At 36.6% G+C, this 13,680-nt stretch overlaps 1 protein-coding gene across 8 annotated transcripts in view; it reads left to right on the top strand.

The window, feature by feature from the left end:
• LOC113111849 (actin-binding LIM protein 2-like) overlaps positions 1-13,238 on the top strand; it is a 57,390-nt gene extending 44,152 nt beyond the window's left edge. For 6 of the 8 annotated variants that reach the window (XM_026277005.1, XM_026277008.1, XM_026277010.1 and 3 more), the window contains 9 exons: positions 684-785; positions 1,660-1,713; positions 2,939-2,982; positions 4,912-5,017; positions 6,110-6,168; positions 7,215-7,272; positions 7,406-7,413; positions 8,455-8,535; positions 10,216-13,238. In XM_026277005.1, coding sequence (XP_026132790.1) covers positions 684-785; positions 1,660-1,713; positions 2,939-2,982; positions 4,912-5,017; positions 6,110-6,168; positions 7,215-7,272; positions 7,406-7,413; positions 8,455-8,535; positions 10,216-10,329 — 626 coding nt within the window. In that variant the 3' untranslated portion in view covers positions 10,330-13,238. The remainder of the gene's footprint in view (positions 1-683; positions 786-1,659; positions 1,714-2,938; positions 2,983-4,911; positions 5,018-6,109; positions 6,169-7,214; positions 7,273-7,405; positions 7,414-8,454; positions 8,536-10,215) is intronic. The other 2 variants (XM_026277011.1, XM_026277007.1) reach the window with 1 other exon arrangement.
• The last annotated feature ends 442 nt before the right edge of the window (positions 13,239-13,680 follow it).

The following is a 13,680-nucleotide window of genomic DNA, read 5'->3' as shown; positions in this document are numbered from 1 at the left end:
GGACCATTGAGACCTTCATACTCCACAGTGTGCTCCAGTGTTGTGATTTGTGTATGTTTAGTGTATTTTATGACAGTGTCCTGCTCCCTCAGCTCCAGATGTGTGGAAGATTTTCCCCTGATACAGGGTGATTTTTTACTAACAGAACTTTGTGTGTTAAATGGTGTGTGCATGTGTCTGAGGAAACGTTGCAAGTGTGTGTGAAAAAGAGAAAGAAAAGACAAAAGGAGACAGAGAAAGAGATTATTATTTGTGTATTTTGGTTTTTAACATATGCAAATTACTTTAAAAGAGCATTTGAAAAAAGATATTCTCTCTCTCTCTTCTTTACTCTAAGTTTGGCAAAAGATTGTGATTATAAATACTTATTTTCTGAATATGATGATAACATCACAATTCAGCCTGCCATTGACATTCATTTCTATGTCCACTTCATCCTGGCTCCACTCAGTTCAAGCAGAGCAATGAAATTTGTGTGTCTACTGAACAGATGTCATCAGTATGAACACGACATACTCTCACAAACTTCAATGCAAAGGCAAATTTATACTTTTTAGAGCTGGCTGTATTGTGAGGTTTGTTGGGAGATCTAAGACTAAGTGAATCATCATTCTGGCAGCCCTGTTAACTTTTCTTCTCTCTCCTTTTTGTTTTTGTGTCTGCCATGATTTTCACCCCCCGAGGTAGTGAAAGCGGTCGGAGTACCCCTAGTCTCTCCACCTACTCTGATGGCAAATCTCCTTCCTCTACATATGTGGCGGCTCCACGGCATTTCCATATCCCAGGTTGGTGCTAAAACTCATGTTCTTTCACTAACTATGGTAAATCAGCAGTTTTTCCCACCTCACAGCTCTTTCCTCACTTCTGTACAATGTTAAATCTTATTTTTCAACACATATTTGCCTTTATGAAAACATCTGGTAGACTGAATAATTCTTATTCATAATCTGCCTTCATATTGTTCTGCGAAAGGTCATTTTTGTGCATCATTTTGCATCTGTTTAATACATGTCTAAGTCATTGTAAGCAAAGCCCTATTTTTAGTATGTAAAAGAAACTTGTTACTGTAACTGCTCTTCCCTGGATACGTTTAAATAAATCTAAGGATCAGTTTCATGTGTTTTCTGCCCATTATTGTAATGACGTCTTGTTTCCAGTGCTGGCAGATGCTGAAACAGCTCTTAAAATGTCCCACATGTGTTACATTAAATGACTGATTTTTTTCTATAAGTAATAGTTGAGAAGCAGACGTGAGGTTGGGATGACCTAAACAAGCTGCAGAGAGACACATGTTGTGTCAATTTTTAAGACATTATGTCATTGCAATTACTCCATTTATCTCCCTGTTTTCCTCTCTGCTCAGTTCATTTTAGGTGACATTTCTATCTTCTAAGTTAAAAATTAGATAAAGCTTTCATTATTTATGTTATACATAATTCTAAAATGCAGGAAATACATTTTTCAAATGCAAAATGCTTGATCATGCATGGCAATCATGAACATGATGGATGAAATGGACTACAATCTCTGGAATCCTTTACAGTGTCATATACTGCATTTTCTGCCCATTCTTTTGCCCCGATTCCATCCTCTAATAACTTATGCTACTTTATTCATCATCATTCTTATTCTCTTCCTCTCTTTGTCTTCCATTCTCAGAGACTAAAGTCAAAGATAATATCTATAGAAAGCCCCCTATCTACAAACAGCATGGTACAGTCCAGTCTCCGTACAGCCATGTTTCTTTGCATGCTGTTACGCATGTCACCATGGTACATGTGGCCATGGAACTGTAACCTTTGACCCTCCTTCTGTCTGCTGGTTTCCATTTCAGCTCCAAACAGTAGGCCTTGTTTTACAAATCCCAGAAAAATGTCTGAATTTGATTAAGATGCTTGCTATCAAGCAGTCAGACTCAGTACCTATTCGTTGGTTCTTGAGCACATGCAAAAGGGTTACGCAGTATTAGCCCTGAATTATTAGTGCTGCCAAATGCCTATTAATTTACAGATGATTGTTTTGATGTTTGTTAATTGATGTTACACATACACCAAAAATTTGAGGTCAGTAAAGTAAAAAAAAAAAAATAATAAATAAATAAAAACCTCACCAAAGTTGCATTTATTTGATCAAAAATACAATGAAAAAAAATTATACTGTGAAATATTATAGCAATTTTATTGCTGTAACATTACAAATATCTTCACATCACTTTTGATCAATTTAATGCATCCTCGCTAAATGAAAATATGAATTTATTTCCAAAAACAAATCTTACTGACCCCAAATTTTTGAACAGTTGTGTACATTTGATGTAAATAATGCCTTTGATATGATGTTTTCATACATGTCTTTTGAAATTCATCCTGACATGGAAACAGCAGTCAGATAGATTCTTTGTTTTATTCTCGTGCTTCTGTCCATTCATACATACTCATTTGTCAGTTGTAGTATTCATAGTTTGCCATCTATCTGTGGTCTTGTAACTTAGATGTTAAACAAACATGGTGTCTGTGTAACTCATTGGTTTAGTGAAATGTCAAAGGCATTTGTGCAATCCATTGTGATTGGTTTAAAGACATCTGTAAAGCTCATTGTGATTGGGTGGGAGAGAGGTATCAATCACTTGATTGGTTTCTTTTGGCCTTTTCTTCTGAACTTATTTACCCCTTGACATTGTGTTTGGTTGTGTCACTTTCCACTTGCTTGTTGATTCTCCCTGTGAATTAGTTTTCCTCCTTTAGTGAGTACTGCCGTATTAAATCAAGCTACAATGAAAAATTTGATTACACATTTAGTATTTTATAACAGTATTTTCTTTCTGTTTTTTATTGTGTGTGTGTGTAGTACACTGCATGATGTAACTTGTGTTGATCACGCTCTCAAACAGTGAAAACGTTTCTTTAGGATATATTTAAACTTTCTTACTGTGCCGCAGCTTCCAGAACCTCCTGGCAAGATGGTGAAGATGTAGACAGAAAGGTGATTTTAATAAACATCTCTGTGTGTTTGTCCATCCTGGTTTACAATATAATAAGTTGTTTTGTTTATTTAATCCAACCTACCCTTGTGAAAGGTGTACGTAATTAATATACTTGAGTGCAAACTGAATGTAATGTTTTAGACACTTAAAGGGATAGTTTTCATTCCACGTCTCCCACGTCCCACGCTCTCGCTCGATCCGCTCCTCTGCTATCAACGGGAGGAACAGACAAAGAAACTTTTTGGTTGTTAAAGGGATGGTTCAACCAAAAATGAAAATTTGATGTGTATCTGCTTAACCCCAGGGCATCCAAGATGTAGGTGACTTTGTTTCTTCAGTAGAGCACAAACTAAGATTTTTAACTCAAACCGTTGCAGTCTATCAGTCTTATAATGTAAGTGGTTGGGAATCAAAGCTAAAACAAAAACAAACACAAACAAAACAAAAACAAACTCAAACAAAACTAAATTAAACCCTGCTGCTCATGATGATAACTTGATGTGTAAAGACACAAGACGGTCAGTCTGTGTAAGAAACTGAACAGTATTTATATAGTTTTTTTACCTCTGATTCACACAATGTCCGAACTATTAGAACTCTCTTGAGCATGGCCCTGTCCCAAATGGCACACTCCAGACTTGTGGACTTCCTCAGAGTCCACACTTTGGTGACGTCATGTAGTGCAGACCTGTAAGGCCCTTGGCGTAAGTCAACGAGGGCACATTGAGAGGATTTTTTGGGACAGGGTCTGGTCTGGTCCGGTTGCTTTTGCTTATGCCCCCTGGGCATTAGACAATATATACATGCTTATTTAAATAATGTATACAGTTGTAATAATACTTAATGTTCCATTTAAACTAAGATTACAATTTTAACACATAATAAATATGTGCGTAAGTTTCAGATGAATTTACAAGTTTAAATATAAATACTAGGTTTACATATGACTCAGTAAAGCCCTGACATTTGGTTCTATTTATTTAATGAATCATAATGCGATCGTATTATTCAATGCACTATTATTATGTTTGAGCAATTTAAGTCCACAAGACCGAAAGTCCACATGAAGTGCGCCATTTGGGACAGGGCCCACGTACTTAGCAGCAGTCACGTGAGGCATCTTCTTCTTGCTTTATGGTGGATCGCAGACTTATAAGTGCATTATAAAATCTTGGTTTGTGCTCTACTGAAGGAACAAAGTCACCTACATCTTGGATTCCCTGTGGTAAGCATGTACTGTAAACATCAAATTTTCTTTTTTTTTTTGTGAACTATCCCTTTAACGGCATGTTAATTTCAATTATATGAAAATATATTACAGTTTAAATTTATATCAATTCAAATTAGCAGAACTTAGTGCTTAGTGACAACCTTTTATGATAGACTAACATAAAGTAATTTATATTAAATCTTGTATGACGTATTTATATATATTTGTAATTACACATCTGCAGTTATGAAGTTGCAGTTGAGTTAATTTAAAATCTATCAAATAACATAATACAGATAAAATGATAATCAAGTACTTTACATGTGGTTTAATAAGTTAGTCAACATCAAAATAATTTTACTTCAAATCATAATAGAAAATATTACAACATAATGATTTAAAATGTACTTAAGGTTTAACTTATAATTTGATATTATTACAAATGCGCTTTTTTGTAAGTCTACTTAAGTGTGTTAAGAAACAGTCATGAAAGTGTACTCTCGATAAGTACACTTAAGTGTATGTAATGTATAAGTAATGTATGCAAATACAGTTTTTAATAATGTACTTTCAAAGATTTTAAGTACATTGCAATTGCACATTCAATACATTTAAGCACGCTTCGTAATGTAATCAAACCTATATATGTTTCCATCTTTCCATTAAATTCTTTATATGATTGTGTTTCTTTTCTTTCTTTTTTCTTTTTTGTCAATAGACCAGAACAAGTTGGATGAACCTGAAGAGTGAGATGGATGGACAGTCTCCAGATTTGGACCCCAGGACCTCCACCCACAGCTTACCCACCGATATGTCTCAGCCTAGTGAGTAGACTTCCTCTAAAGGGTCATATGATGCTGCTAAAAAGAACATTATGCTGTGTATTTGGTGTAATGAAATGTGTTTCTGGTTTAAGAACATTAAAAACATTATTTTCCACATTATGTATATTATAGTTGCTTCTCTATGCCCCGAACGAAGTAGATTTTTACAAAGCTCATCGGTCTGTAAAGCGAGGTGTGGGCTGCCTAGCCAACTATCCAGTGCCAAGTTCCTCAAGCGTTTGACTAAAATGTTACACTCCTTCACATACTGTGATGCCTTGCGTGACAAGACAAAAACAATAAAAACCATTATAAACGAGGCATTTGTTGCATCCAGTTGGGACATAATTATGGATTATAATGACTTATACTGTCTTTTTACGTATTGAATTGCGTATTGCGTTGTGTAAACATAAAATCAAGTCTGGAAAATTGACGAACAAATGCTACTCTACACTGCTCAAAACTCGCGTTTGTATCATCAGTGGTAAATTCTTTAAATATAAAAATGTACTTACAAAATGTGAGTCGGAAACGCCAAACTGTTCTTGCCATATTGGAACTGAGGAACGGCTGGCGGGGCTGATTGTGTGGCGCCCTGTGGGCTTGAGAACAGCGAATCACAGTGCAAATTGAACATTTGGGCGGTGTTATGCAAATCTTCCCTCATCGTGACATAGACATGTGGGGGCGTGGTTGACTCTTAACTTTTATAAAGACTATATCTTTTGTTTTGAGACTTTAGTCTTTGCAACTTTACGTATCTTCTTTATGCACCAAGAGCTTGTAACACCCTAAAGAGAAAGGAAAAATTGAAATCGCATCATATGACCCCTAAAGCCATGTCAGTATCATTTCAGACTAGCTATTTTCTATGTAGGAAACAATAAAATCTGACAACTGTATCATATTTACTGTTAAAACTTGTGATTTCCTACAGCTGTCATATTGATATTGAGTGGTACATTTTCTTCTGTTCATTTTTCTATGAATTTTTCATATCCTCCTTTTAAACTGTCTCTGCCTGTCCTCCCCTTGAACACGATGCTAGTGTAAAATGCAATAAATCTTTCAATATTCTCTGTTTTACAGACTTCCCATACAATAAGTCTGCTTCGCTGCCAGGATATGGGCGGAATGGAATATACAAGGTAAATCCTGTAAGACCTGATATCTGCACACAAACACAGCACCCCACAAACCATTTAGCACACCATCTGTGTGTGATTTTGGGGAATATATGTGAGCTGTGGTCACAAATGCTGTCATTCGCTCTCTCAGCAATGAAGAATGTTGTTTGATCCTAGTTGGATTTGTCAAACCCAGCTGCTTGGACACAGTGGGCTGTTGTAATCGTGCACATCAGGAAACACAGTCACAGATCAGTTGGTGTAGAGATTTAGCTGAGGAAGCCATAATGCTCAGAGGGTGTGTCTGTGATTGCGTGCAGTAAGAAATGTGTCTTGTTCCCACCCTCTGGCTGTTTTCCATGTTCGGCTTTGATCTTGAAATCTGGCTCCCTTAATGGACTATCCTCTATAACGAAGCACAAGATGTGATTCCATGGCACCCTTTGTAAAAAAATCAGATTCAGATCTTTTATTTCACATTGGCAGTGTTTTCTTTGTTTGAGGACGGGCTGAAAGCTTCTCCTGTACACTAGGTGGCAGTATTTTGCTGCGGTTCTTTGTATCTGGACAATAAACTACCTGAAAACAGAAAAATATTACCAATTCTTTATATTTAATCTGGTCTGACTTACTTTCCACAAGCATTCTCAAAGGCATGTGAAATGGAGAGCTGGTCATAAATGAATATTTATAACCAAATCCGGCAGCGGCAAGCTCCAGCCGCAAGGATTCAAGCCTCTGTCTGTGCTAGACTTTAACCTTTAACCTCAGGAAATGAAAGAAAAACTTTCACAGTTACAGCAGCCGCTCTGTTCAAACACGATATTGTTACTCTCAGTTGATAGTAGCGAAAATAAATGAAGGCATTGTGAAAATTTTCAACCAAGATTTTAATGCAGCCTTCTTAAAACAAGATGCTGAAATCAGTTCCATTGAGACATGAATGTGCCTGTAGTTGAAAAAACAGCCATCTATTGTTTTGATATTGCCATCCTACTCTACTTTTTAATGTGTTCTGTATATAATTATAAATATGCCATTTCTTGTCATGCATTGCTTCTTACCAGGCGGCTGATCTTGGCGAAGATGATGTCGATCATGACTCATCCTGGAGTGGAATGAGAGGTGAGAGGGTATTTAACTTGCATAGACAACAGACAAATTGCCAGACTTTTTTATCATACAAATATTATTGGTTGTAATTTGTCTTTCTCTTTATTTTTTTTCATCCTCTTTCCTGTTTTCCAATGCTTCTCAGAGTACAAGGTAAGTTCTAGTGTGTATCCCATTTTGTAGAACAGTAATTGTCAACTTTTGGGTGATGAGCTGTTCTGACCAGGGAAAAACAAAAAATGGAAAGAAAAATAACAAAATGCAACTTTTCTAAAAAAGAAAAAAAAAAATTAATGCAACCCAGGAAGGGGTTATTCATCCAAAAAGGACAGTTATGTCATTAATTATTCACCCTTATGTCATTTCAAACCTGTAAGACCATCTTCAGAACACAAATTAGGATATTTTTGATAAAATCCAAGAGCTTTCTGACCCTTAGCTTAGACAGCAATGCAGCAGACATATCTAAGGTCCAGAAATGTAGTAAGGACTTCATTAAAATAGTATATGTTCAAAAAAAATTTACCAAAAAAAATTAAAGTTTTTGTCAGTCTTCGACACACTTTCACGAGAGTACAAAAAGTATTCTCGTAGCTTCATAAAATTAAGGTTGGACCACTGATGTCACATGGACTATTTTAACAATGTCTTTATAACCTTTCTGGGCTTTGAATGTGTCAGTTGCATTGCTGTCTATGCAGGGTCAGACAGAAAGCTCTTGGATTTCATCAAAAATATCTTATTTGTGTTCCGAAAATAAAGTTTGGAACGACATGAGGGTGAATAATTAATGACGGAATTTGTAATTTTGGGTGAACTATTAAATACTGTTAAATACAGGTTCACTTGCAGTGGTGGATGTTGTGTAGTTAATTATTGTTTGGAAAATGCTTTCTATGGTTTCAGTAGACATTTAGAGACAAAATGGTTCATTTTTCATTCAGTCTATTTATGCACCATTTTAATATTGTTGGGTCCATATAGTTCAATAACAAATTTGAATGCTTGAATTCATTTTCTGCAATAAATAATTATAAAAGCACCTGTAAAACTGTGTCGTATGTTCCATATCTTTTAATGTTCTTCATTTGGTGCTCAGGAGTTCAAGAGAACAGCATTATTTTAAAATAAATACATTTTGTATCAAATGTCTTAACGCTATAAAAATGTCTTATGAGTGCATATATGTTGCAGGTCTATCCCTATGACATGCTAGCTGTGACCCACAGAGGCCGAGCAAAACTTCCACGGGATGTGGACCGCACCAGACTGGAGGTAATATTTTATTAGACCTTCAAGTATACCACTTTACTGTTTTGTCCATCTCTTTCCTTCTGTGTATTCCTCCTTATGTGGCCTGTTTGCTGAATCAAACTCTGTTATATGCTGTACGTGATTTTACTCAATGGTTTTGTTTAGTGTAAATACTGTATATTTTTGGAGCATCCCAAGTTATAATGATTGACATTTAAGTACAGTTGTGTCATCTCCTTAATATGGAGCATGGGTTGACTTATTTCTGTTTAATTATTATTTTTTCAGCATTAGTCTTGATTAAAGTATGCGAGAAGGCAGCCAGGCGAAGGGTTGTGTGTGTTTGTGTGTGTGAGTGTTTATGAGGTTATGGCTTTGACGGACTACAGTCCACTTGCCCACGGCCAACACATAATATATCCTCAGTGTTCCTGGACATTGTGTCAGTGTTATTAGTGGGTTTAAATGGAAAAGGGAAGAGAAATGTCTGGCTCCTTTTAACTTCAACATGAGTTACGAGAGATGTTGATTTACTGATCCCACTCCCTCTAACTGTTAGTTTGGAATCACTGTGGTTAAAATTGCAATATCTGAAGATGTGTGTGTGTGTTTGTCGTCATACGACTGTTGTCCTGATGTAAGAGGCCCTGGTCACATCTGTTTGAATTGAGCATGATTTGAGTCCCAGCGGGAGACACTTGCAACACCCAAAACTTTCCAAAGACGGTGATTTAAGCAGCTTTTTGCAGAAGTTCAAGATACCCACACATCTGCGAGTGTTACAGTATCACATACGACAGGCCCTGAAAGAATCAAGATTCATACAGATCCATTCTGGAATGGTTTAAACCAAAACTGAGATCATGGGCTCGAAAGCCTGGCAACTTTCACAGCCCCCCAGTGGTGCTCGTAATCCTGATTGTGCAAAAGGCAATGAATGTCCTCAACCATTGCAAAGCTTTAGGTTACATATGCATATAACTGGTTGTAATTATTGTCAACATTGTATTATTTTTTCACTCTGTCTTTAATCTGTAATGACGATTGCGCCATGCAGATATTGTTAGCAGAATAAACAGTGCTTAGAATCCTGGCAGAAGTCCTTTGGGTTTGTTCTGATTAAGCTTTGATTAGCTGTTTGACAGTGTTATTTTAGGCCTTTATAGACGGATGACTATATCATGAAGCGATTCTGCATGCCTTCAATTGATCGTTCACCCAAAAAATGAAAATTCTGCATCGGTTCGAACTCATCTAGATGTCCTCCTCATGTCTTTTAAAACCCAAATTGGAACACGATAAACAAGGAGTTATCAGAATGTCCGAGCTGTTCTTTTACATACAATTAAAATAATTTTTATAACTTTTTTTCATGAATAACCATTTCAGTTTTGGTCTGTTCGTCACACAGGGCTTTCATGTGGTTTCAAAAGACTTGGAATTAGGGTTTTATGATTTGGGTACACATTTAAAATATTATTTTAAAAAAATCCTTTGGTTTGATGAATGTTTGTTTGTAGGGCAGCACAATTTCACCAGAAATTTTGAGATATCTCAATATGATTAGGAAATAATAATTATAAGAATTAAGAAATATTGCAATTGTTATATTTCCCTGTAACATTTAAATAACGTTGTAACATAACATGTGAAGTTTTAGAATTCATTTCATTACATTTATTGCAATTCTTATCATTTCAGAGGCACCTGTCACCTGAGGACTTCTACAGCGTATTTGGGATGACCATTGAACAGTTTGACCGTTTGGCCTTGTGGAAGAAAAATGACCTTAAGAAGAAAGCCCGCTTGTTTTAAATCCCGCCGAATCGCTTGAAAGAAAGCAAAGATAAAGAGAAAACCTCTTCTCATCCATCCTGTGCGCATGGAGGATGAGTGTGAGAGAAATATATATGCACCTCGGTTCTGCTGCATAGCTAAAGTCATCCCATCTCACACTGAAGGAGAGGAAGCGCTTTCACAATGCTGTTTGCCACCTAGCTTTGTTCGTGAACGCCCTGCCACATGGTCTGAATGTCACTCTGATGACGGAGAGTCAGAATGAAATTCTCTCCAAATCTTGTTTCTCTCTTTGATTGTCTTTGATCTTGCTCCCTCGTCTGTCTTTGTGGTTACTGCATTGTGTTCTCTCTTTGTGGAAAAAGCACTCAATGTTGATGTAAGCCACTTTCTTTACATTTTATACTGTTGCGAAACAAGGCCAAGCAGCTTTCCTTGTACGTCTTTTTGCTATGTAATAATATCCATCTTCCCCTGTCCCCTTGTCTTTATTTATGACTGCAATGAATGTTGTCCAACGTTTTGGTCTTGTCCTCGTCTACTCATATTGTGTCTTTCTCTCGTCTCTTCCTGCCTGTTCCTAGTCTTACCTCCTAGACATGATACTCAGCCACTGCTTGGACTGTAATATCTATCATGTAACATCAGCTTTATGGAAGCTCATTCATCCATGGCTTTAGCATGACCAGGCCAAAGACTCAGTCGGAGCTAGAAGTCAAAGCAGCGTACACATGACCTAACCAGACGCAATAACACGACAAGAAAAAGCCTCCTCCTAACCGGCCGTGATCGTGAGAAGCAAGGAGCGACAGGACACAACACAACACCATGCTGGGTAGCCCCGCCCACTGTGAAACCTCATTGGTTCCTCAGAACTGTACAACTCATTGGGTGTGATTTTGTCACATCACGCATCAGTTTTCGAACGTGTCGTATTGCCCCTGGTTAGGACACGGTGTTAGTTGATATGTTTAATAATCTTTACCGTTGCTCAATGACTGTGTGTGCAAACAGCTGGAACAATGCATAGCTTTTGTGTTATATTATGCATTTGTTTGCTTTATCAGGTCAGTGTGCAATTGATCAGATGTCATTATCATGAGATCCCAGTTATTCAATAAGACATTTAGAGTTGTTCTAAACCGATATCTAGACATCACATACTCTCTCCATATATATTGTGCACAGTACTATGGTTATAAACTTTATCAGCCAGACATTCTCATTGTTTTAATCCACACAAATGAAAGTGCTCAAGGCAGATTAAACCCTTATTTTTGTATGCATTTTCTTTTTCATACAGATGTTTTTGCCAGATACTTTATTTTCCATTTGCAAATAATTGCTACACTGACTTTAGCATGGGGCCATGCCAAAGTTAACAGATTCTGTAGCAATTAGCAAAACGAATACAACGCGACACTTAATAAAGCATGCAGTTCAGTGGCGCTTCATTTAAAACCCAAATATGATTGTTTTTCTTCTGCTTTTTTTGATTGTTAATAAATGTGTGTGCAGTGTATTGATATAAATGTCTGTTACACTTATCATGTCACCTCGTAGGCATGCACTGCATTTACTAGAAGCATCATGTAATGACTTCATAATGGACTTTTAAGATTAATCATGACATGTTGTTTGGTTTGAGATCTTAAAGTTATTGAGAGATTGTTTTGTTTCTTCAGACACATTCTTAAGTCAAACCATATCTGTTCTAGGTTCTTTCTCTTATGCCAGTGACTCAGATTTGCAAAAAAAAAAAAAGAAAAAAAAAAGAAAAGAAGAACGATTGGTATTTTGTCCTTTTAATTATCTGAATGCATTAAATAAAGATGTCAGAAATCTGGAACTGTTAGAAACACCGCCACATTCAGTGAAATAAGTTCTGAGTAATGATAACCATGTGTAACATGTGCCTATATCTTGTACAATATCAAGGCATCTTTGGATTTTTTTTTTCAACTGCTCAGCAGGGAAGCTCAGATTGTTTTACTTCGTTGATTGGGAAAGTATGGTGTTTCTAACTAACTGTATGTGTGTGCTTATCTCATTCTTCAGGGTCGTGATGTGACATTTTTCATGCAGTAAATCTCAGCCTTCATCAGTCATGCCAAAATCTGTTGTTTTGGGAAAAATACAGTGCAGTAAAGCTTGTCTGAAACACATGAAGGTGTTTTGGTCTGAGTGCGTAGGTGGGAGCCTTCCCAGAAGAACCATGTTGAGCTGCGGAGGACGAATGTGTTATTCTTATTTGAACAGCTGTAGAAACATGCTCGCGTGTGGATGTGAGTGCTCCAGCTCAGCAGTCCAATAGTTCAGACTAGGTGAGTTCAGATCAGTGTGTTGGATCATCTTTATTCTTCAGCGTAGCACTGTTGTAACCTTTCAAAAACAGACCCAAGTAGAGACTAAACAGAGAGGTCACATCTGCATCTGCATTTCTGTTTTCTAAATATATGGTTTGCTTTTGGGAATCATTTCAAAATTTGTTTTTCTTTGTGTGTGTGAAGTCTCTTGGTCTGGATGAAAGCAGATGTAGGACTGTGACCCAAGAGAACTCTGACCCAACAGTTTTGAGAGCTGCTTTCCTACTTTTGCTACTATTACATATGAAGAGTGTTTGTGCCTGGGTCCGATTGCATTCACGCAACTGTATTATTTTGTACCTAGAAAGTTTGAGACATTCTTATGAAGCTGTCTTTGTGTTAGGATGAGGTAGCGCAACCAATTGGGTTTTCCATGGGTGTGTGTGTGGTTTTGTGCTAGTATGCAAATTAACTACTGCGTATAACTGTGATTGTAATGTTGTTCTGACTGTGCAAAGTAATGAGTTTGGGAAATGTAAATGCACCCATTTCATTCACAGTGTCTTTGAGTTGCTTTGCAAAAAATACTGATATTCATCTCAATAAATACAGTTACTTCCACTCGTGTGTTTTCTTGTAAAGAGAAAAGTTGCTGAATCAGACAGATAGATAGATAGATAGATAGAGAAAGTGTCTCCTGTATGTTTATCATATAAACAAGTTAAATTGATGTTGAAACTTAATATCTTCCAACACTCCTCGATCGGCCCAGTTTTTTTATGTGGTGGATGGATGGATGATGGATGGATGGATGGAATAGCCATCTAAATAAATATACTTCAGTTCTTTTTTTTTTTTTAAGATTCTGAATCAGACAGACTGACCGATAGATAGATAGATAGATAGATAGATAGATAGATAGATAGATAGATAGATAGATGTGCCTCCTGTATATTTATTGAATAAACAAAGTAGATGTTGAAACTTAATATCTTCTATAATAATAGAAGTGTCCCCTATATGTTTGTCATTAAACAAATTAAATAGACATTGGAACTTAATA

Source organism: Carassius auratus, chromosome 12 (assembly GCF_003368295.1).
Source record: "Carassius auratus strain Wakin chromosome 12, ASM336829v1, whole genome shotgun sequence".
Lineage (NCBI taxonomy): Eukaryota > Metazoa > Chordata > Actinopteri > Cypriniformes > Cyprinidae > Carassius > Carassius auratus.
Note: the sequence above shows the minus strand (reverse complement) of the source record. Positions and strands in the feature narration are given on the sequence as shown.